Source organism: Triturus cristatus, chromosome 2_1, assembly GCF_964204655.1.
Source record: "Triturus cristatus chromosome 2_1, aTriCri1.1, whole genome shotgun sequence".
Taxonomy (NCBI): Eukaryota; Metazoa; Chordata; class Amphibia; order Caudata; family Salamandridae; genus Triturus; species Triturus cristatus.
The window spans coordinates 1,006,196,316-1,006,221,928 of record NC_140581.1 but is presented as its reverse complement, the minus strand read 5'-3'; the positions used below and the strand labels follow the sequence as shown (position 1 = coordinate 1,006,221,928).

The 25,613-nt window shown below is 41.8% G+C and overlaps 1 protein-coding gene across 5 annotated transcripts in view; it reads right to left on the bottom strand.

Moving 5' to 3' along the window:
* BNC2 (basonuclin zinc finger protein 2) overlaps positions 1-25,613 on the bottom strand; it is a 1,107,147-nt gene that overhangs the window by 29,167 nt on the left and 1,052,367 nt on the right. For 2 of the 5 annotated variants that reach the window (XM_085634816.1, XM_085634798.1), the window contains one exon: positions 14,276-14,389. The exons of the other annotated variants lie outside the window; for them this stretch is intronic. In XM_085634816.1, coding sequence (XP_085490942.1) covers positions 14,276-14,389 — 114 coding nt within the window. The remainder of the gene's footprint in view (positions 1-14,275; positions 14,390-25,613) is intronic. 5 annotated transcript variants of the gene reach the window in all.

Sequence of the window (25,613 nt, the reverse complement as noted above, 5' to 3'; positions counted from 1 at the left end):
GCCCTGCCACACTCAGCACTAACATATAATGCCACACCAACACTGCAGGTCCAACGCTTCACGCGCACATCACTAGCAAGCATTCCGGGTCTACATACCAACAGCAATCCACCTCACATCCTGATAGGCCGAGGGTCTTTGAAATGGCAACACTTGCTCAAATGAACAGAAAGCACTTTGAGCACCTAAAAACACACAGAGGTTACAAGTCACAGCATTCTGATCAGTGCAGAGTAGAGGATGACCCAGCAGTTGGCCAACACCCACCATCTCAGCGCCTCATGATTTCATCACTGTAACAACCAGTGCCACTTCCGTCACTTGAGTCCTGGAGAGGGCAACCCTTCAAACTGGTGGGACTGGATGCTTGCCTTAGGATTCCTGCATGGATTTGCCAGTATCTGTGACTCAAAGGTCTGCATGAAATCAGCTTTCTGCACTTGACCACAAGGATTCCATAGCGTATGAGGAGGGTGTAAAGCAATAATTGGTTTAGCAATCACCATCATGCTACACCTAATTGTGTCATATCTCTAAAAGGAGAAGATACACTGTCCCTTCCAATACGATCGTTTTCACCTCAGTAGAATTACCCTCCCCTGATCTTCAACCACAACCATTATGTTGTCTCGTAAAGATATCCACCCATGGCACCAGTCCTCCAGGGAATCTAAGCTTCTCCAGAGGGTGTAGCACAGGAGAACTGCAGTTTATGTTTGTCGATGCAGAGTTGGCACTGTGCCTATTCATCGAAGTTACATATTTGGGTTTAATGTCTCTCTCCATTGGCTCTTAACTGGCTGAGTATGTTCTGATTTTTTTAATACAGTCTTACATGGTGGCACAAATAAACAAATCTCTGCAATCACTATCCATGATATTCATTAAATACTAGTATTTATATTTCTAGCATGCTTTCCACTTTTACCATGAAATACCTTATCCATTACCACAGTTTACATTATATTACACTCATTATTTTGTACAATTCCTTGAGGCTGGGAAATTCGTTTTAGAGGTAATTTCTGGCAAACTATGACTCTTTACAGTTCTCTGGAAGAGGTCCAGTGATTTGACACTGAAGGGCTGACAAAGGTGAGGGGTGGATAGTGGGGATTAAAAAGAACCAATGACAGAAAAGTGTCCCCCTTTCTACGCTCAGAGCAGTATCGCTTTTTCCCAAAAGGTTTGACTCACTTGAATTAACTGCAGCACGCACTTGCTGCCTCCACCTCATCTAATTGCTTGTATTTATGGTGATTACAATCATTGATAGATAAATTATTTTTTTAATATATACTTTCATGAAAAAGGTACTGACTAGTTGGTGCAGGACTTCTATGTGTGCTCTTCTCCTTTCCTCCCCGTGGTATGTTAGTCTCTTTACTATTTCCATGTTGCGACTGGCTAAAGGAGGATGCAGTAGTTGAGTAAATATAGTGGGTGCTAGTGAAGCTGATGCATGGAACAAAATATACTTCCAATCAATCGTGGTACCAAAATTTTGAGGGACAGCTAAGACCCAAATTCCTTGAAAACTTTGGTGATTTGAGCTCACTTCAATTTAATAAATCTAATACTGAATCACATTATGAGTGCTTACATCACTGGATGTAGTCCACTCAGACAAAAGGATTATGAAAACAAGTGTCCCATCAATGAACTGGAGGAAAACACACAATTTCAAGTGAAGGTCCTAGTTGCAAAGGCTGGGCATTTCAATCTTTAAAATAATATGTCTTTGCTTTGACTAAATGTTTAAATCAGTTTATATCCATAGTGTATAAAGGATGGAAATCAAATTATTAAGTAAATCAAAAGTTTGCAAGGGTAAGGGATGGTTAAGCAATGTTTTAAATCCACCTCTCAATTAAATAAAACAACATAGCTAAAAACACAATTGAAAAAATATATACATGTATACTTTGTCCTGAATTTCCTTAACATCAAAAAACTAAAAACGTCCTAAATTGCAAATGTCACACAAACAAGAACATATTTGACAATTCATATGTGGGCTTACACTCATTTTCATTCACATCACTCAAGTCACTTTAATGTGGAGCTGGCAAGATATACCTGTGATCCAACAATGGTATGGATGAAGAAATGCTTTTTTAAATAAAAACAAAAAGAATCTCGGCCCCACCCGATCTCTAAAATTAAATTCTTCATAAAAAAAACTATGTGCTGGACTGTGCTCGGTATGTCAAAGTTTTACTAAGATTGTATCTTTTTCTGCTGTGTCATAAAGGATCCTGCTCCTTACCTTCTACTACAGGTGTGATTTTTATTTGATTTTGCACCATTTTTAGTGGGTTGAGGAATCCAATATGGTGATCCTTTTAATACCAGAAGAAGCACATAGATAGGTAGATTTGAGAAAAGATATTCTAAGGAGTAGGACCATGATCCTATAATTAATCTGCATGCTGTTGATACAGGTAAAGTCAAAAACAGGATGTTTTGAAATACAGATTCTTGCCTAAATTTAAACACCTAGATCAATAGGCTAAAGTTGAAAGTTTAATGCAACTTATGGAAATTCAAAGTGATATGCTCGCACCTAACAGCCATCAGATCAAAAAGTTGTTCAACATTTATAGACTGGGTCTATCTCATTAAACCATTTTCTTAAAGCCAAGATGTTTTTATTCAAGGCTCACCGTGAATAGCTACAGAGGTTTAGTTGTAGTAGCACAGGTCAAAATGCTATTGCTGAGAACCCTGGCCTGCATTTAGACTAGAAAGCTGAAAATGTATGAATGGTGGCATGTTTTTAAAACAGCAATCTCAGCTGGTGGCTAAGTGTTTCCACCAACGTTTCTCTCTCATCCAGACTGGTCCAGATAAGCATCTGAACATATTGCAGTGAATCCTGAATTCAGGTCAGGTCTAGTCCTAGAGACATAGGTAGACTTTTGTGGCAAAGGAACTTTAACCCTGAAAATTTAGATTGGCATATAGGCAAACCGGTTATTTTTGCAATCGTTGACAAGGTAAGTATATTTGAGTGGGTTCTAAGAATGATGCATGATATGGTATAGTGGTATAGACAGGCACTTGTGAAAAAAACTATTATTTTAATTTTTTTTTTGATAAGTAATGATATTTCTGTCAAAGTTATCACCTACAAATTACAGCAATGACAAAAATATCAACTGGATTTTCCAGGGAGTTTTCCGCAAATATGATCCTTAGGCATCAATTCAGCTAGTATCAGCTGGAGGTAAATGTTGAAAAGGCACAGGAAAAGGAGAGACCCCGAGGAACAGCACAATCTATTTCGATAGAAGATAGTCGAGGTCTTAATCTGGCCCTGGTTGTCAGCCAAACTATTCTGGAACCAAACTAGAGTTATTTACTTTAGCCCAGTCACTCTGTTCAATATATCTAGTGTGCTAACATGGTCAACCTTGCCTAACACAGAGGGCAGGCCTAACAATACCAACATTTCCACACTTACCGATCTACTATGTCACAAACATTAGCAATATCAAACAGTGCAGTCTCTGCCATGCTAAATGAGCAAAATTCCATGCTGTGAATCCTGAAGTCTGTGCTGAGGGAAGGATGCCTGCTCTTGCATGCGTACCACTGTTTTTTTTTGTTTTTTTTGTAAGTCTTTTTATTAAAACTGATTCGACAACATGGCATAGTATCACAGAATCATAGCACAGTTGGCAGCAAAACAGAGGTTCTTCAGAATACATTAACTTCGGACAGTAGGAATTACACGCCAAGGGAGACATCTTCCTCTAACAATTGGGGGGGGGGGGGGGGGGGGGGAACTGATCTTACCACGGTATGTGTTCCAGGGGGCCCATACTTTGGACCACTTACGGGGGCAGCCTCGAGCAATGTAAACAGATTTCTCACGTTGCATGCACCAATCAAGGTATTTTTTCCAGTCCGCGATTCTGGGTGCATGGGAAGCCCCCCAGAGCTGTGCAATATTCCTTTTTGCTACCATGCAACCAAGTGTGACCCATTGCATGGCGTGATTGTTCAGGTCTGTTGGTTCCCAAATATTAAGGAGGCGTACCACTGTTTTGACTACCCCACAGAGTGCTGGTATTCATACTATGGGACAGTAGTTTTCCAGGTCTTCAGAAAACTAGAATGAATAACCTTATTGGAGGAATACCGAGACGCGTCCCTCTCAGGGGAAGGCATGGATAATGACTTCTATCATTGCAGCAAATAATGATAGTAATAAAACTAGAAATCACAGACGGCCCTGTGAGAATTATGGTCAATGGACTTTATTTTCTTAGAGAAGGTAAAAATCTCTTCTTGGGTGATAAAAGTAAATACAAAGCAAGGAAGATGGGTGTGGAGCGTATGAGGTGGGTGTAAAGCAATAATTGGCTTAGCGATCACCATCACCTAATTGTGTCAAACATCTCAGAGTTGGTAGTCCTGTCAAAGATCTATACGAAATGAGGTTCAATGAGGTTCTCTTTTGATAGTGACAGCACTGTTGAAACTGTCCGAAACAGTTCCCTAGTTTTATCAGCAGAATTCGTTTTCTCTCCTTAGAACCGAGACCTTGCCTCTTTAATTGCATTGTTATAAATGGAAAGATATTTACACTTTCTTTTACCATCCTTCCTGTAATTTTCAGCCACTTGGTTTCTAATTGCTTGGCTCTTTTGTAGATACCTTTTAATTTAATAGTATACTATGCGGCAGAGTGTATGTCTTAACTCTTCAGAATTGCCTATGTTTTTAACTACTTTCTTGTAGGTTCCGTATGACCACACTCAGCTAATTTTCGGCTAATTACACCACCTTACTATTACTTAGTCTTTTCCTTTTTCTCTCGAACCGAGACTAGACATCAAACAGTAATGCAACTTTAACATTTCCATTAAGTACTATTTTCCATGAATTAGCCCCTTGTTTTTAGACAACAAAAAGCGTATCCTAAGGCAAGAGTGGAGTTTGAACAGGACTCACTTGGTTTTAAATAAGCTACTTCTTATTTGGGGCCTTCTTCACCTAATGTTTATGGTCTTAAAATATCTACATCGAAAACCATGTCTTGCCAGTGTGACATCATATATTAACTCTAACCCCAATATATTGAACGTTTACTAATAGATTTAGTACTAAATTGCATAAAAGAGCCAGCAATTATATAGTGGAATGTTTACTCAATGACGGGCCCTTGATCAAATATCATAGTGAATTTACCACTTTCCTCTGAAAAGGACACAAAGTAATTAATAATATTTATAAGATTTAGTTCATCATTCATTCTCTCTCTCAGTTTACTCCTTCTCTCCCACCCTATCCTTCAATCCCACACTGGCCCAGATTATAAATTACCCAGAGCATTATTCCCGGGTGGGATTGCACTCCACCCCATTATAACCAGCTCAGTGCCTCCAGACTTAGATTTCCTGCATGTGCAACACTTTAAAAAAGTTAGCCAGCAAAATCACATGAAGCTTGGGCTCCAAGCTTAGCCTGGCCCCGGCTCCTACCCAACCACTTTCCACTGCACAGCGAGTAGGATGGAAGCGGATGTGTCCCGGAATGGAGACACCATAACTTATATTAGAACCTGGTAAATAAGGGACAGCCTGTTATTTCCCATGTCGCGGACTAATAAAATACTTTTGACAGCGAGATTTATGTGCAAGAACACCGCCCAGAAATGTTATTTCCTGCCACACTGTATTCCTTGTATATAAATCTGACACCCTTTTAACTGAGGTCATACTGTTTTGACTATAAACCAGTCCACCTCTAAAATGTATTGTAGGGTCAACTCGCAGTTATTAGCAATCACGTACTAATTCTATTTAAATAAATAACCATGTTATAGAACATAGGTACTAGACTTAAATTCTGATGGCTGGTGATAAAAATATATTTTCTAACCCAAATTAGTTATTTGTAGTGGTGACATTTGTGGAACATGTGTGCCCTGAAATCTAACTAAAAAATGTTGGTTAATGAACTAAAATTGTCATTTGTTAAGTTTAGAAAAATCATTTTTCTTTCGTTATCACAATCTTACTGACTTCATGGGCATTTACTGTCCTTGTATTTAAATTAAACGTGCCAAACCCAGCGTGAAAAGCTGAATATTTGTGCCAGATTACTCACAGATGAAAAGTTTTTCCAAATGTACATTGCTGATCTTTGGCACCATTTTATGCAGCAGGGTTCTGAAGTGATTACAATGCATGGGTGGTTTTTAGAAGGCAATTACATAATGAGATAAGCCCTCAAAGGTAAAGAGGAACATTGGCTTACTTTCTTATGACAAAGTGCAGTGGTAATTTAAATGGAACTGCTTCCATAGTAATGCTTGTGATGCTATATTAATTGCATCCTCTGGCAATCCACAGATGTTATATTCTGAGCCACCTCTAAGGGTAAACCAAAGTATTGTTTACCTGCCTCATTGTTGAGCATTAATTTGAACTTCTTCCTTGAACCTACATTCAGTGGCTTACATGTATGTCAAAATGAACCAGTCTTCATGAAATATCATGCATAAGCCATGCATAGATAGCACTGCATGTGTGAATATCTTACTTGAATGGTTCAGCCATCAAAAAAAGTTTCAGGAAAAGGTTGCACATCAGAATAGGTCTGATTCTGGTCGATTGAACTTCCTATTGTTCAATCAGGGTGAACATTTAAAATGACTTCAGCAAAGAATATAATAATGAGTATATTTTGACATGCATTCTTTAGCATTTATGACCGACTATATTTTGTCACAAATAAGGTCCGACTTACTTAAAATATTGGCAAGAAATGCTATGTAAAATTCTTGTGCTAAACCTAATGAATTTCTCCTGGTCGTTCTAGGGGATACAGGAAACACAAGATACTTCAAAGATGTATTGGAAACTACTCATGGTCATCATGGATCCACAAATTTGTTTTTTAACATCCCGAAACCAAAAGTTACTCCTCAGATATATGAAACAAAATACCATCTTTGACAGACCTCGGTTAGTGAATGTCCACAAGCTGAAAGGCACTAGTAAAACTTTGCATCTAAGATTTCTCCATTTTCGTTGACCCGTTGCATTTGTCATTGGACAACTTTAAACAAACCTCTAAATGGAGAGGTTTACAGTAAAAAATAGTTCGTCTACTGGAGGCATCTATCAATGGCTTAATCAATTTTACGGGAAGAGAGCTGTGCTATAAGCCTATGTGTCTTTGGTTGGATCGGATGCTAATGTTTTTTTTTTAACATAACTTTTACTACTCCTTATATAAAATATAACTTGACATTATTTACAATATGTTTTTGTAAATGTCAATCGTGATGTCATAAGTGATGTAATTTATGGTCATTTGTGGTGTGATCTGTGATATTATGTGTGAGGTCAAAAGCACTGCGGGGAAAATACTATGGATGTGGGCTTACTATAACTGGCAATTTTCTGTGTTTTTAGGTTTTGGACCATAAGTATACCAGCCTTGTTTACTGATTTTATTCTGAAAAATTCTAAGGTTTTTTTTTTATAACATAGATTAGAATCTAATCTATACAGACAGCCCTAACATGACTTTAATTAACATTTTTTCAGCGAATCTCTAGATTTTGTCACAATGAACATTGACCACCAAGACGGCTTTGCCCATTGACTGTACCCTGTATCAGAGGTCGGAGAGCACTCAATAAGTGTTCAGAGGACATGGTCCCTGGACACTAGACATTGCCTTATGCAATGCGCTCTGCTCAGTAACATTGTCCCCATAGCCACATAACTTGGCCAATGGTTATGTCCTAAAGTAGTGGGCATAAGGCACTGGCCCTCAACAAAGCACAAGTTCCACTGTTACCCGTACGTACTGTGGGTATGCCCAGAAGCACGTTGTTTAGTACCAAAGGTCATACCCTGCAGACATGCAATGGGGTCACTGGGCCCAAGGAGTATTCTAAGTGGATCTGCAGATGTTGCAAGTTTTGCTAAGGTCCACAGTCTACGCACATTTTGAGGTCCCAATGTATTAACTGAATGCTCAAAATATGCACATTAGTTCACAAACCGGTGTGTAAATGTCAAAGGTAATTATAATGTTGTGTTTGAAAGGTCTACCACACCACCAGGTTTGGTGCCAATCTTCCCTACAATTTTGAAAGTAAAAGTGGTCATAAATTGCATGTGGGACAGCTAGGAACCTTAGAGTTCTTACTTCCTTAGACTTCCCATGATCAAGTTCTGTGCATAACTACTTCTTTTAGAAAGCTTTCTATCGATTTCTAAAATGGAGACAAATTTACAAGCAATCCCAAAACGCATTTTTCTTTGGAATAAGCAACTTGAGCAGTCCTATAGAACGGCTCTCAGTGACATCAGCGGTATCGCTGCTGAACTGCTTATAGTCCTGGATTGTGTGCTAGTCCACTAGAGGTGATGCTAAGAAAGCCAAAGGCACCACCATGGTGCCCCGGTAGTGCGGAATTAGCAACCATACCTGCCTGCCACTTCCAGATCTCATTTGAAGCAACGTGCTCCTCCCTGACCGGCAAAGAACATTTCAATAAAGGACTTTTACCGACTTAAGAGCCGCCGCGCTCCTGGGATCGCCCGCGGAGGGAAGGCATCAGCAGCTCAAATATAATTAACCTTCCATTCCCGATGCAAACTGCCAGGCACAGGGGCCCCGCAGATTATTAGCAGACTTATATCGGCCGCAGACGAGGCAGAGCTGGTCAGAGAAAGTTGGCTGCTGTCATATTTTTAGAATTATGATTAATGGCACTAATAATGTGGATGATTACTGATATGTGTCTCCTGCAGTTTATCATATGCGCCGCCTGCCTACGTCCACAATAAACACGCCATCACTTACCCCTTTATTGAAGGCGCCGCTTCTCCGAGAGGAGCGCATTCTAATTACTTGGTAATGTTTTATGTCTTAAACATTTTGCAGCTTTGGGCCCTGCCAACTGCTTCATGGCTTCCAGTGATTAATTACTCGGTGTTTAATCAAAATGGGGGGCTTAATGCGGTCGTTTTGTGGAAAGACACCGCTGCCAGGGTAGTTAGGCGCCCATCCCATGTTTTGGGGAGTGTCGGGGTGCAGAATGGGACCTTTTACAATCCCTCTGAATGAATGCCTGCTAGACTTTGCCTATTCTTCCTAGGTTGTCCAAAGAAGCCCATTTGACCAGGAAACACTCTCTCTCTCTTTCATCGAGCTCGTCATCTTCGACCACATTTGACCCACCCTGCCGCTGCACCCTTCCTGCAGCCACAATATGCGTCGCATTCACCACATGACACTGCCATGGGATTGTTAAACGAGACGCAAAAAAAAAGGCTCCAACAAATACACAGAGTGTTTGTTTTTTCCCAATGCAGATTTTTATGATACTGTCACATAACTATTCACTGTTGAAGTTAAGTGTTTTTTTAAGACCATTACTGAACTGCTGAAATGGATGCTAATATGGGTTGGAGTGCTGGTGTCAAGTCTCGGTAGTAAAAAAGACAGACTGCTGAATGAAATAATTTTCGAGTACAAAAAAAAAAACATAGACAAGTGCTTCCCCCGCCCCCCTCGCGCACACACACACACACTCCACTTTTATTGAATTGGGACTGACGGAGCCAATTGCTTCAGAAAGTCTGTAAAACACAATTACTGGTGAGCCGGCTGACCCAGGGGTGCCCCCTCTTGTGACAGGGGAGGCTAAGAAGGCAGCAGACCGAGTGTGCCTCCGCCCACCAGAGACTTCGATTGAGGCCGTGCTGTGCCCCCACCCACCCCCTCCCCCGTACCCGGGGCCCGCCCCCCCCCGTGCCTCATGAAATCTTCATTCCGAGAGGCATCAATAATGCATCGGCTACATGCACCTCCTTCTGAGATCAAGGGCCCCGCTCCAACCTGCAGCTCGGGAGTCGATAGTTTGTGATATAGTTTAATGTGTGCAGGCTCGGCCTGACAGCATTCCCGGCTTTGTATGCTTAGCACTCTGAGGAGCAAACGAGTCTTCCACCAGGGTGTACTCTGGAGCTCCCAGGCCCCTCTCATTAAGTTGGTTTTCTTCTTGTAAAGTACAGCGAAGAACACCAAATAAAATTCGAACAAGGACGAGCAAAGTGTATATCGGAGAGTTGGGCCCCTTTCCCCTAGAATTTAATGCATGGTTTATTGTTGGAGCAGAATCTTTTGCACTCTTCCACAAATGGAGTCAACGACAGGCACCCAAAAAAATTCCATGCCAATACAGCATATTTTAGCAGTGGTGTTTCTTTCTCCTAAGCAATGTTTTATTGCTTTGGCTCAAAGTCTAAAACATTATTCTTTTCTTACTTGCCTCATCTTACAAATATTGTCTGACCTATTGAATTTGCCTTGGGCTCCTCAGCCATCTAGTGTAACATCTTGTTCAGCCCTTATCGGTATTCCAAAGAGCACAGTCAATCACCGGCTTCCTAGTGCACCGAGCTCCTCTGGGGAGGCAGACGAGGAGCTGCTCTAGTTAAGGCCTAGGGTTCAAGTCGACACAGAGGCCTCAAAGAGGATCACATCAGTCAATTCTCTTCCCATGTGAAAGTGCATCTGTTGACATTAACTATCATGCCATAGAAAATCTGAACACCAATCAAAACCTGCAACCAGTGCTACATACATGTCATTGAAACAGGTCATCAACATATTTCATTCAGCGCGCTAATGAATGCAATAATGGGTTTGCCTCAAGAGATACTTCTTAGTTCTTAACATACCTTGTCCCAGGGGAAGTGATTACGAAATGCACAACATCCACATGGGTCAATGGCTGTTTTTCTAGAAGTGATGTGCTACAGACCTAAATACGACAAGATGAGCAAACAGCTACTAGGGCATGAAATAATAAGTATCAATGATCAGTCCTTTAGTGACTTTGCATGGGGAGTATGCGGAACACACTGGCTAGAGAAGGGGAATGAAGAACTGAGTTGGAAGCTTCCTTTAAACAGATCAGAAGATCAGACTTTTGTCTGTGATTTTGTAACTAGGTATGCAACTCCTTTAAAACCTGATCCCAATAAAAAAATAACTGCTTAGTCGAATCCGTAGTCACTTTTTGACGACCATCTACATATCAACAGAACCAATGGAATGCAAAGACACACACAATGACATAAGACTGAAGACTACAAAGTTTATGTTACTGTAAGTATTTTTTTTTAAAGATAAACATTTTTAGTGGCGTATAATATGAAGTTCTGCAGAATGAATTTTCCTTTGGGTCAATGTTGAAGAAATCTTCATAAGAAATAAACCGATAATACCTCAAATTTACAAAAACAATGATGAAACAATTACATTCTTTTAGTCTCATCTGTTCAGTGGTTTTTACTCGGTGGATATGCAAGCAAAAGAAGATCAAATTACTAGAACACAAGGAAAGACCAACTGCTGTAACCCAATAATGTCCATCCTGAGAATAAATAACAATGTGTGATGAAATTCATAGATACCCTGAATTAAGGGTAATTTGGTGTAATAAATAAATAAGGATATTGGGCCCTTAACAAATTATCAACTGCACAGGCCATCTTTCGAAAGGGCCGGGTGTATTTTCCAAGAGACTAATAGACAGCTGCTCCATAGAAAAGTTGCTTCTATAGCAACTCGAGGTAAACAGCACCAAAGTGGTCAAACATTTCCGCCATAGGGAGAAAGCACCTTAATGTGAATACAGAATCCAGAGCAAAGAAATGCCAAGGAAGCCTAAGGAATCACTGAAAGCTGATATGACACATGGAAGAGACGCATGGATCACATTCTGCAACCCAAGTTGAAAAGAGAGCACACATCACATTCCAGAATTGGCACATTTACAGCTTCTCAGCTAATGCTGCATCACCAAGTATTCCACACATTTTGGCTGTGGCAGTAATAAAAGGATTTTGCATGCGTTACTCAATGCACACATTGGTGTACAAGCTTGGTACAAACTACTGAAGCACACAAAGGTAATGGAAGGACTATGGTGAACTTTCAGCTGCTACCCTTACATTCATTGCTTATCTGCAGTATTGGTCTCATTTGTGATTCCATCTCTCCATAGAATATGGTACTTGCAACCCTTTGGCGAAAGCACATTTTGAAGAGCATCTCACATGCATACTCGAGACCTCCTATTTTATAGCCCTTTAAATCCCTGTGAAACAGGATCATTCCTAAAAAATGAATTCTTGACATCTGAAGACATAGGCAAGCAGCCCTCTGCAAACAAACTGGGGTGAATGTAACTCCATCAAGGAAAGATCTAGTAAAGGTATTATTGTGTGCATTATCAGAGGCATCTGATACTGTCAACATGTGCACCAAAAGACATGCAGTTGCCCACAACTCTTCACCGTTCAAGGCACTGAAGAGAACAACGGGTAGTGTAAGCACAAGACAAGAAGCTATGTCTACCGTGCAGACAAACAGCAGAACTGCAGTATTGATAAGGTTCAGAAAGTCTGTAACTTTGATGCTGATCCAATCTAGCTATCTGCATCACTAACACTCGAAAGGAGAACACAGAAGAAGTGATCTGAGCTAAAGTACAATTCTAACATGTCTTTCAATCTGAATCAAACTTTTCATATAAATCAAAACTATGGGATAGTGTTTCCTGCATTAGCCCTAGAGTTGAAAATTTTGGGTTTGGAGTTCTGTCACTGCTAAGAATCCAATCAATCGCTCTTGCAGTGTCTCTACAAAAGTTCATATTTGGTCAGATGGGACACACATAACCATATGAAATATTTTTCACATAGCTGCCTAATTTCACAGTTAACTTAGATTGAATGAATTGAAGGACTCCCTCGAATCTAAGATGTCCTTCTAATGTCAAGAGGGCAGGGGAGCAAGATGTAATGGAAATTCATCAATTGAGCGGCAGGTCGCATTTTGCAGCAGTGGCTAAAATCAAGAAGGATGAACCAGACTAAGGTTTATGTTCCATTTTGGCCAGAATTAGATAACTGATGGTAGTTCTACAACTGTGTCTTGTGTTCCTAGAGAAGATGAAGCGTTTCACTTCAACAGAGGATTTTGCAGATAAACTTTCGAGTTTGTGATGAAGAGCAAAAAATGTCTTGCAGGCCATAATCTTCTGCAATAAAGTGCCGCTATCACAGCATGCCATGCCTACATGTAGGACTATGGTGGGCTCTCAAGAAATGCTATCACATCTTGTAAACATTCCTCGTGAATCGTCAACTGTTCCCCCAACTCTTTTCTTACAAATGGCCTACTGCTCATCGTTCATGGCGCTGGGTAAAACATCCCATTACAAAACCGCAGCAAACCACACTGACACTTTTTTTTGTGCCAACCAGACCTTCCAGGTTCATGTATTCATATGTTGTTATGTAATGGCAATCATCGAAAAACATTAGGGTTTTAAAAGAAAGATATATCTGCTCGAAAAATACAAATTTTCAAGTATTTTTTTACAATAATCTGATAGCAAGAAGTGAATGTAAGTGCCGTTTATATAACGTTGTTCAGCTTGAGGCTCTCACATTTATCAAGTGTTCGTGTGACGGTCACGGCTGGAGAATCACTGACCAGAAGGAAAATGAATGCGGAATACTGCAGATGGGGTATGAGATGACCTGTGGGGTTGTCATAGACCATTAGCTTTTGTTCATCAATATAGGGATTCTAGAAAATCATTTTGGTTGACCACGTCCACTTTGTGCAATGTGGCAGAGTGCACCACATAATAGTCAGGAATGCCAAAGATTTATGCTAGACTCGAGTCAACCACTTCAGCAGGTAGGCCCATATGACGAGCACCTGTTTCTAAGTTTAAGAAAAAGATTCTTGCACGGAAATTGTAGACATGACAGATGACAGACACAATCTGGAACCATCTAGTGGTATTAGCTGCTGCATCATTACTAAACAGGGCAGGCTCTCTTTAAATCATCTAAATACACTATGGAGCATTAGCTCGGGGCCCTGGAAAAGTGTGGGGCGTCAGGAGCTAAGCTCCTTTCTGCCCCTTCCTTGTGACAGTCTACACTGCAGTTAAAACATTATGCAATATACCGTGTGACTGTGTCAACAAAATAAGTCAGTGAACTTGCACAGAGCTGGCCATGGTAGTACGGGTCAGGCAGGTCAAGGAAGTGCACTAGTCTCTCACAACATGGAAGAGGGCAGGAGGTGGAATTGGTTGCCAGATAAACATGGGCTTTTCCACAGAGATCTTCCTACTTGCTGCAAGTACACTTGCATGAGACGTGCACTATGCGCCTCGGCCACATTGAGGACACTATGTGGGCCTTACCTTTTCCTGCTGTGGCCGGAGGGACCATTGGGCTGAGCCGGATTCATCACGGCCTCATGGAGTGTGGGGACACCTGCTGGCAGAACACGCACACTTCTTCTGAATGGACGAAACCTAGGCAGAGAATACACCCAATATGAGAGTCTGCAAGGGACAAAGGCTTAGTGCAGAAAATGCACTGGTTGATGGTAGGTACACATGGCATGCAGGATTAACTTTTGCGAGGCACATCACAGGTTTGGAGGTCGAGAGATACAGCTTTCAACTGACGTGAGATATTTTAACACTCTCCCAACACCTGCTACTAGATGAAAACGACCTTAAGTATAAAGAAATCGAATCACCTACAATAGAAACCACCACAGGGAGGAAGGAACATGCCACAGATTAGTTCAAGTGGATGATGAATAATGCATGAAGTGCCTAGTTGTGTCCTAAACTCATCTGTGGTCCAAGCTATTGGACTGTTCAAGCATGGGCCATTTGGTTTAACCTTTTGTAGAAGTATTTTCTCGGGCCTTATCAAGTGACAGAATTCAGAACCTGCGGATGCAACAGGACTGAAGATTAAAAGTGTGTCTTCTCGCTCTTGCAGATTTGAAGGGTAACTAAACGCACTGCCTCGCAAAGCACACCTAAAAGGAATTAAGCCAATTCATCATGTCAAAACAAGCATCGGGCAAACTAAAATTACCTATTCCCTGCTGGGGGTCCCCCTCAAAATTGGGAACCTTTTCTATGACAGCACCCATGCAAAACTCACATGTTCCAAAATGTCTGCTGCCTGAAGGCACAGAATATGTTAATGCAGACGTACTTCTTTCACAAGTCTATTCAACCAGTAGAAAAATGCACTGGCACCCTAACCTAGACTGGCAGTAACTGGACAACTCTAGTGACTTGGAAGACTAACAAAGTGGATTACGCTTAGATTCCAAACATAATCGCCTCTTGCCTTCACATCGACGATTAGCAAATGGTTGGACACATCTCAGAGCAGTACAAAAATTTGTGATTGGAGAAAGAACAGAATATTACTCCATCGGATTACTTGCCATTGTAGCTAAAGATCTAGTTTCCAGAAACTTAGTTCTAAAACATCGAATCTGTCACTTTTAAGAAAAAGCACAGGGTTGCATGGCTGAAACGTTTCTTCGGGTATGGCTTTTAGCAAACTGATATGAAGTCAGAAGGAGATATACTTTTTAACAAGAAGACATCCAAAAGCGAACACTTTCTTTTACAAGAGTCTTTAATTTCGTGGGTCATTCTGTTGGCAAGAACTGAACCTTTGAGTGCAAAGGGGCTACACATAGTCAGCAGCAGTATGCACCCCAAGAACCAGGGCATGAAGGATCCTAGGCGACTTTAGAAGAAGTGTTTTGAGGATCTGATGCAACGAAAGGATTCCTACTCTTAAGAGAGTGGTGAAAGCCTGCCAGTCTGCCTCCATGGGAACACTAATACATGAGGATATGAGCACCAGAACAGGAAAGGAGATAAGTGAAAAAACAAAAGGGATAAATGAACTCAAACTTTCTATGGAAAGAAAATCACCGAAATACGGCTGTGCAGGGGATCTGGATCAGATGTGGGGTGATCCAAATGAGGGACGAGGAGAAGTAAAGGATTGCGCATACATGGGTGCCATGTGACTTGGCCTGAGGTCAGTAGGCAATGAATACTATTCAAAGCAGAAATGTACTTTTCTGAACCCTAGCATCCGCATCACAGCTCAGACAAATGTTGGAAAGTCGAGCTGACAACAGCAGGTAAAAAGAAACATCAGTGATTTGTAAACCCCCGTGTGCTTCACACCGACTCGGGGCACACAGCAGGAGGCAGAGCAGTGCTGTTCAAGATCTTTGGGCTGCCACCCAAAAAGACACAGAAACATTTCCTCAGCAGTCACAATATATGCAAACAAAAGCAAACATGTTTTGCGTGCCACTTAACTCCATGTGTTTTTGCTGCCTCTCGTGCCATTTATTTTGGCACTTTGTGTTCTGGTACTGGCAGGGAGGCTTGGCATCAGGTTTTCTTTTTCATTTTCCCACTTGCTAGTCCTAGATCTGAGTTTCTCTTGTGCTCCTGGGTCCATAAGGAACAATGTGAAGGTGGTCACTTTTGGGTCTGGCACTAGTAGAGTAGCATCTCAGGGAATTAAAGTATACTTTTTACCTACATAAATGTCTGGCATGATACTACCGACAGCAAAGTGCCTGTTTGGCCTTCTTATACTACACAGAGGTGGAATGACAGCGTTCAGGTGCTTTCACCCATGGTTCCAACTACTGACCAACCTCACATTTTTACATGAAATTAAAAACACACCTTTTATAAGATAGGATCGGAAGCCAAGTGTACTATGCTCTTCTTCACACTCTTGGCAGCTTAAATTCCAAAATTCAATACGAGATAGCAAGACTTTCAAGGGCGAAAAGCAGAAATCGAACTTTAGGAGTAATGACTGGGTACAGCAGAACAAGAGCGGACAATAAAGCATACACCAAGTAGTGAAAACAAAATGACCAAAAAATGAAGTTGAATAAGATGTTATTAAAGTACAAAAAATAGCAGATCTACAGTTTCACCCTGTATTGATGGGCCTGAAACAGATAATAGACCGAGAGGTGGCTGAAGTAGGAATGGCTGGAGCCCTCTGGAGGTTTGCTTTTCAAGTCACTCGTGGTTGCCATAAGGAATTCTCAGAATACAGGAATAGACTGTGCAACGTTCTTGTTCTGACGCACAAAGGTTTAGCTGATCATGTTGAAAACTAACGCAGAGCTCATTTATGCAGGCCCTGCTATAGTTACCCTTGGGTATCCTGTGCGCCATGCCTTCTTTCTGTTTGCAGACGGAGCATAAAATGACAAGAGTGCACATGACCATGCTCTGATGCGGAGGCTCTAAAAGAGTGGCTTTTGAACTTTATATAGGTTGGGGTTAGGGTAGTTCAGGCAGTGGTAGGTGTGTACCGTCCTTCTGACAGGGATGTAGATGTCAACAGTGCAGCAGGTGCAGTGGTGCTGCGGCCCTGGGGTTTTAGGGCACCAAAATACCCAAATAATGACTGTATTTTACTGTCCAGTCAGTAGATTAGGGTGAGGGGAATTTACCTGGCTTGCACCGTTGTACCATTGCTATACTACTGCCTTCTGCCACGCATCCATGTGGTGTTTCTGGCCTGCTCACGTACAAAGAAGACAGTTAAAAAACAAAGAAAGTTGTGAATGTTGTTAAAAAAGGGAAGCAAAACTCCCTTACTGCAGTATTTGAAATGCAGCATGATTTTATTTTGGACAGTGCGAAGTTCTGGAAATGAGTGTGCATAACATAGGTCTGACTGCTTTATAACTAGTGGACTTCACATATTTCCACATCCCCTATACCTACTTCAAGCTCTCACAGATTCATCTGGAATGTATGACGTTACTACGCATACATTTACAATGCTGTATTTTACATTGCGTTCGTTACAACGCAAGTCGTTACAACGACTTGCGCTGGAGGGCGCTGGACTTAGGAATAGTATGATTTACTATTCCAATTCCAGTCTACGTACAGTAGGGAAGGTGTTGGAATAGTAAATCATACTATTCCTCAAGTTAGAGCGCCATCCAGCGCAAGTCGTTGTAACGACTTGCGCTGTAATGAGCGCAATGTAAAGGCATTGTGATGCAATGCCCACGTTGTAATGGATGTTTCCCGTCTGCAATATTGCACTGAGGGTTCCCATATGCATGGGAAAGGTCTGTGGTGTCTGATCCTGGCCAGAAAACATGCATGTGAGATGTCTAAACCCATATGTTCATTAAATCTGCTGCTGAAAATACCCTGGGTAAAAACGTTGACATTCACCTGTTAATTTTCACATGTACGCCTTGCTAGGTCCTCATATTCTAAGCAGTGGAGCTGTGGAACTTATCAATGGAAATGTAGCCATCTTACAGATCTGTTAATTATCTCAAAGTAAAATATATTTTGAGAGGAGGGACAATCTTTGCGGTGTCCATATGCAGTTACCAATCTAAACGTGGAGTTCAGCCATGGACTTAGACGGACTAATGCAAATTAATATTTGCGATCATACCGGAAAGCATTAGAATGAAGGTGAATGGAGATCCTTAACTCCAACAGGAAAAGGTAGAAGGCCATTAAACGCGACAGAAAACATGCTTCTACAATTCACAGACAACGAAGACAACGTCTGAGCTTTAAGGATCAACACGTACCAACCTTTGCCACTTTTTACGCGATTGAGTTTGCTCATCCCCAGGCTTCATTTCCATGCCCATCTTGCCCTTATCCCCTCGTGACATTTCATGAAGCAGAGAGATATCCTGGAGAATAACATTCTCTTCACCAACTACGATGATTTTCTAGGTGTTCATTCAAAAAAGGTACTACATTGGATGCTATGTTTCCCGTTCCATCTTTTGACATCAATTTCCGAAGAAGGCTCCATCTACACGCAATCAGCTTCTCTTTTGAAAATTACAAAAACTTGTGCTCTGTATTTTTGCACTATTGAAAGTGACTGACTTGGTATCAGACTTTTCATAGCGCTTAAACCGCATCGCAACTCAAACACTTGCTTCTGAGGAAGAGAAGATCTCCAGGTAAGCAGAACAGAGTATTTAAAAAGATTACTCGAAATATTGAAGCTGATAATTTACCAGTAGGTGGTATTAGCTTGTGAATAAGGCAGCAGTGGGTGAATGTTCAATTCTGACACAAAACTCCTCAGCAACCGGGAAATCCCCGGTGTCCCAGTTATGACAAAACCTCACTACAATGTGAACATGTGTTGCCCATCAAAGAGTGGATCACAGTGCATTTTATTGCTTTTGATTACTGCTTTAGTAGTAGGTGGCTGTTTGGAAAGAAGGGCCAGCCAAGCTGAGTCATAGCTATAGTGAAGTGGGTGGATGGCACTGACACACATTTACAACTGGGGCAACCAGCAGGCTAAGAAGCTAATGAAGGGACATGGGGGATAGGCTGCACAGGTGGCAGAAGAGAGGGTTTCCATGAAGGGGCTCCGTGAACTAGGATTTTACTACTACCAATGCAAGCTTCCTGTAAATGAAGTGATGGATGCTTTGACCTTTCCCATCACAGGATAAGACTCACAAGTCAAAGATGAACATGACAACCACCAGAAACAAGCCCACGTTTCTCCGCCATGTTTTGTGGCCATATGAAATCGTCCTCCTCGAAGCCCAGCTCTGGGGGCAAAAACGGCTACACGCAAAACAATGACACTTAACGATAAAAATTGCTGCAAATAAAGGTTTCAGATTTGACTCAATCAGCTTCATAGTAGACATTCAGTAATCAACAATTCTGCAAGCCATCAAAATACCACTTTCCAGGGAAATCCTAAAAGCTACTAATGTTAATGTTAACTGGGTATAATCTAAGGGAAAGTTGGACATGCATACCTACATTAAATGAAAAGAGGTTGCAACTGTTTGTGAAATGTCAGTGCAAACTCCACTAGTCACCACTCTCTAACTAGAAAGGAGCAATTTGGTGTTCAAGTATTTTGAGAGATACTTGGACATCATTCCAAAATCCATACCGTGTAATTTTCACTGTGCCATTTTTGAATTTCAGGAATAAGCTGAGAACCTGTGTCTGTCCCATATACAACCGCATCCACTCATGTAAAGTGCACAGATACCAATTAAAGTACTCAGATATTAATTAACAAACAGCATGAGCCATACAATAACCAATGTGACCTCGAAATCACTAGTGAGCAACAAGGGCCCTGACCCTGCTGTTGCCTGACCTTTGGCACTGATGTGACTGTCAGGCTAACTCAAATGGGATCTTTGTGGGTAAAACTGAATATTTGGACATTCTAGCAGAACTTGCAAAATGTTGTAGGGCATTCTAAAATGACAAGGTAACGTTTCATGTTGTGGGAATATAAAATCCCTCTAAACCACAGAGTCTGCCCAACATGGCCTTGGAAAGCTGGGTGGCGTGGCAGCTGACCGAGTGGCCAGTTCTTAAATAAGATCGGAGGTTGGCACACGCCTGTTTCATCTCTAAACATATCCTCAATATGCGGGCTCCGTGGATACAATTCTACCCAGGATTGCTGCATACAAGAATTAAATGATGCATGAATACAAAAAGAACAGAACCACGGATTAAAATCTAGGCAGCGTCCATTTGACCTCACACAGTCCTTCCAAAGAGGTGCCAGGACCCCCAGTATTGTTTTAGTAACGTGCAGTTACTTGCAAAGGGGGCCTGGTACTGTCTGCGAGCAGCCGATTATTAGCTCGCCTGGAGCCGAGTGTTTCATTCTGTGGGCTTTTGTTTCCAAGTGCCAGCCTCGGCTGCGAAGTTACCCGAGTGACTTTCCACACATTGTGGATGATGGCAAACTGGAAGTGGTTGTGGAGAAGAGGTGCTAACAGGAGGCAGGTAGCATGTTTTTCACACCTTCACCTCCCCTGTTAATGTATGCAGTGGCTCGTCGGAGGTATGCCATGTTAATTTATGTAAGCACACCTGTACCCGGCTTGGAGTCAGGTAACCTGACGCTCTGCAGGATGGGAAGTCGGCGCTCCCTGGATGCAGCGACCCAGGGGCCCACGACGGGGCAAATGTACTTCTGTAGACATCAGCAGATTTTGATAAACCAAATACAGATGTCTGTGTTCCATAGAAATCAAGGTGTTTATATGTTCCAATCTGGACTGACTTAACTAGCAATCAAAAGGGAAGATCTCACTCGAAGTAAGCAGTTGCTATATATTTATTTATGCACAACCCCAAGCAGATATTTTTGCCTACATTATTCATGTATCCAATTCGCTCTTCTTTTGCTGCAAAAAAGAAAACGATCTTAAAAAAAACCTAGTTTACTTCGTGGCAGGCAAAAAATAACTTAAAAAGCGAACCCTGAGGACTAATTTGGTATGTTAGGATGAAGAAAAGCAATAGCGATAAGTGCAAAAATACGCAGATAAGAGTGTCTGCTCGAAGTACACTGAATAAACGTTCGTCATCAGCAACTTCCTCAAAGGCAGCCTGGGAATGGAAGTGCTGCAGCTGCAGTTCCATGAAGTGCTTCCTAGGTGTCTGCACAGCCCGGACCTCTGCAACAATCGAAAGGTCAATGGCTGGATTATGTTTAAAACAAACTAATTGAAAAACTCATATAACGCGGCAATCTATTGGAATTAGCCTCTCATGGGTGTCATGAAAATAAACAGAGGAAAAGGAATGACTGTTTTTGTCCGGGCAATTGTTCCTTTCAAAATGAAAGAAGTTGTCGCCTTCAGGCAAGGTTGGATTGGTATTAAAAATTGGCCCAGGCACCCTTAAATAAAAGGGTGCCCACATAGGCATATTTTCTTAACTTCACTAAGATAAAAAAGGGAGGTAATCGAGGCTGCTCAGGCTCCCACTGAGAATCTGAACTGCACTGACACAGCCCACATCGGCCACCACGCTGGCCAAAAAAGCGGCCCACAGCTGGAACTCGGATACCAGCTCATTGCCCGCCTTACCAGTCCGACTCTACCTTCAGGCACAACACTTGGCCATGTCTTGTGCAGGCGTCCCACTGCAGCAACATCACCACGGATGTCAAGTCACCCCTGGGCAGAGTTCTGCGTTCAGTTCCTGATAATGCCCTGGTTGCATATTGGAGTGGATTCCATGAACAAGTGCTTCTGCCTCAGAGTAGTACATCTAAAAGGTGCTTGCAATGCCAGTCGTTCATGGGTTTGTGGTACTATCTGCATAATGGGCTTCATTTGGGGCTGGACAGCACGGACTGTCCTGAGTGGTCACAGTAGCAGTGGCCTGTGCTGGAGAACGACCTATGGCCAGTGCTTTAAATGGGCTGGTACTGTCTGGTACTGAGTACATGCACCTTTTTATTTTGAGAGGGAGAGTACCTGCACTTCTTACGAGTGACATAATACGTTTAATTGGAGAGGCACTTCTCAGAAACAAGAAGGTACTCTGGTACAGAGTACCTGCACTTCCTTTTTTCATTTTCAAGCACTCCCTATGGCCATCAAGGTGGCTCTGTTCCAGGTGTTGGCTGCAGGAAGGCTCTGCTGAAGGGACATGCTACTCACCATAAGGGAACATGCTGCACTGCAGAAGGTTTCGGACACGGACAGGCTGTTGGAGGACTCTGATGAAGGAATCGGCTGCTTGAAGGGTCTGCTGCGGGAACATGCTGCTAGAGAATGTTCTGCTGCATGACCATATTATAGAGGGCTCTGCTAATTGAGGAGGTTGCTGAGGACTCACTTTACCTAAACATACTGCTGGAAGGCTGCTACAGGAACATGGTGATATATTGCCATGCTACCAGGCAAGCTGCTTGAGGAGGCTGATGAGGACACACCACATTTATACCTCTACCATGTAGCGAGATGTATCAGACATTTACAGAACAGTCTTTTCTCTAAACTTAGCCATGGAGTTAGTGGCAGCAATGGGCAGGTGGCCTGTGCTTCTTTTTATGAGCCACATTTGTGGTTGTTTCAGGTTTTCGCACTTTTAGTAGCGCCTTGTTCTGGCTGGCTTAGAAGGTAAATACCAAATCAGACACAAACAAATTCTTGCAGATGATTGACAAATGCACAAATAGTGCTTTACAATTTTTCCCCAAACAGATTTTGACGGGTAATACTGGTCAATGCTGTCCTATCCAAAGTTTATCAGACCAACCCAACTCCGCCCCTAATCATAAATATTAGCTCTTTGCATCTGCAGGGGTATGACGAGTGAAACATAACTTACACTGAGACTTTCTCATCCAGGTGCATTGTTCAAAAAAGGCCAATGAGGTGGAAATTCTATTTGGGATCATGTGAAAAAAATATTTACAATTGAGGCACATTTAAGATGAAACCGAGAAAAACCAGTGAAATGACTGCAGAGCCATTGCATTTACCTTTCTCTCTGTGAGGTACCTCACATCTTAAACGCTCCCCTACAAATAAAGGTTATCATCAGATTTAGGCTTTACTGCTAAGGAAATGTGGATTTATCATTTGATAACCCTGATGGCTAACACCTACTTATTCTATAGTTAACAAACTTCATGTCAACAGATTGGAAAAAAGCCCAGGAATAAGGAAAAGCAAAAGGAAACACATATAATGGCCCGAAGGGTTAGAAACAGGTGTATCTGTATCAGTGTCAGTAAACAACAGAAGGGATTCCACCTGAGGTCTAAGACAAGCCTTTTTTATGCTCGCCTATCTACGTAGAAATCTGTTCTTTAAACACCACCTACCCACCTTTCTATATTTCCCTCTATTTATTTATCCACACATCTCTCCATCAAAACTCAGTAATACCTGCCTAGGTGTCTTCCCAAATCTGTCTCCTTAAGTATACACTTCAATATGTCCGTCTGACTTTCTATCGGTCTATCTAGTTATGTGCCTTACTGTGGCTACCGGTCTCTCTGCCTGTCGTATCTGTATGTCCCATTGCATCTTTCTGTCTGTCAATCTATATGCCTCATTGTGCCTTTCTTTCAGTTTATCTGTCTTCCTGGCTATGTGTCTCTTTTTGTCCATTTGTCTGTTGTCTATTTTGTTGTGTCATCCCTAAATCTGCTCGATGTATGTTTACCTATCCTCTCTCTATCAATATGCCCACTTTTCTATCTACGTGCCTATACATCTGAATGTCTGTCTGCCTGGCTGTCTTCCATCTGCCTTCTATGTGTCTACCTACCTGCCTATGTGCTTTACTGTCTGTGTAGCCACCTTTCTGTTTGGCGTCCAATATCTAGCTACCTCCTGTGTTATTTATGTATCAGTGTGTGTGTATTTATCACCAACATCCTCATTCATCTGTCTATCTTCCAACCATGCAGTCCCTCATCAGTTTATCGTCTCTCGGACTCTTTATATATGTGTCAATCATCCATCTATATAGATCTGTTTCTCATATCTGTTCTGTCTGCCCCATATATACTCATGCATTCACGTCATCTTAAGCAGCATCTCTCCACTTCCACATTGGTGTAATGGATACATCTATTTATCTCCAGCTGACAGCCACGTTTTCAATTTATAATGTTTTCTAACAGATTGTTTCTAGGGGAATACCAAAGCAAACTGCACAAGTTCGACCCACTGGCAAAAACTATCCGGTGGCAAAAATCAACTGACCTTTTGACAAGATGCGGATCTAACAAACTTTCTTGACTCCTAACAAATGCGTTCAAGTCCCCCACGACTGTTTTTTATTTTCTTTCCGGCATTTTTAGCAACATACACAACCAAATCAAGAGGACCAGGAAAGAAAGCCAAAGGGCTGAGCAGAGCGAGAGGAGAAGCATGGTACTAGGAATCGAGGGGAGGCAGGCAGGAAAGGCAAGCAAACGCAAATTAGAGACACATAACAGATACGTTAGCGCAGGCACACTAAAACACTCTGCTTTAAAGAAAGAAGGACATTGACTTGAAGTATTGGATTGCTTTGAGAGTTTCAGAATATTATATACACAGCTGCGTGACAAAGGCAGACAGAGAGAGAGCGCTATTCCGCAAACATGAGGGACAAAGGAAGAGACCAAAAAGAGAAAGCAAGAGAGGTATAGTGAGAGAGCTTGATGAAGAAAGATAAAAGGAGGCGAGAAGAGATATAGAGGAAGCAGATAGAGGCAAAAGCAAAAGACAATGAAAAGGTTGGAGAAAGAACCCCGGGAAGTTTCTAACTCTTTCTTTCATCTGTGGCCCACAATCAGTCACTCCTGGTAGTTCAAATGCATTCAATCGCCTGGGCAGTGGATGCTTCCTTCAGACAACATGCAGGTGGCGACTGCAGAAGGACTTGCTGGATTGAAAGCATCAAAGTGCAGAGCAGCCCCACAGTAACCCTGGGAAAGTGTAGACCACCAGTCACAGATATACAGATGTTTGGACCTCACTTTTGAGTGCTTGGATGCTTTTGGCTTGTGTTTCAAAGCTTCTTTCGGATTTCATTTTCATTTTTAATTAATATACTTTAATTTACAGTACCTCTATTTAGAAACTATACTCTAAACTGATTAGGTTAAAATAGGGCCACACATTTCAACAATAAGAGATGGAAGTCATCAATGGCTCCATTCTAAGATCACGCCGGTCCTACCTCTGCGCTCCCCCTTTAGTAGGCCTCACACGCCATCTTCACAAATAAAAAATGATTCTCACTGGAGCCTGAACACATCACATATTCTATTAATTGTCCTCTATTTGCTGAAATGGACACACCATGTCAGAGGCGACTGTACTTGTTACGCAATGAGACACGCTCAGATGCGATTAAATCACGTTACATTATG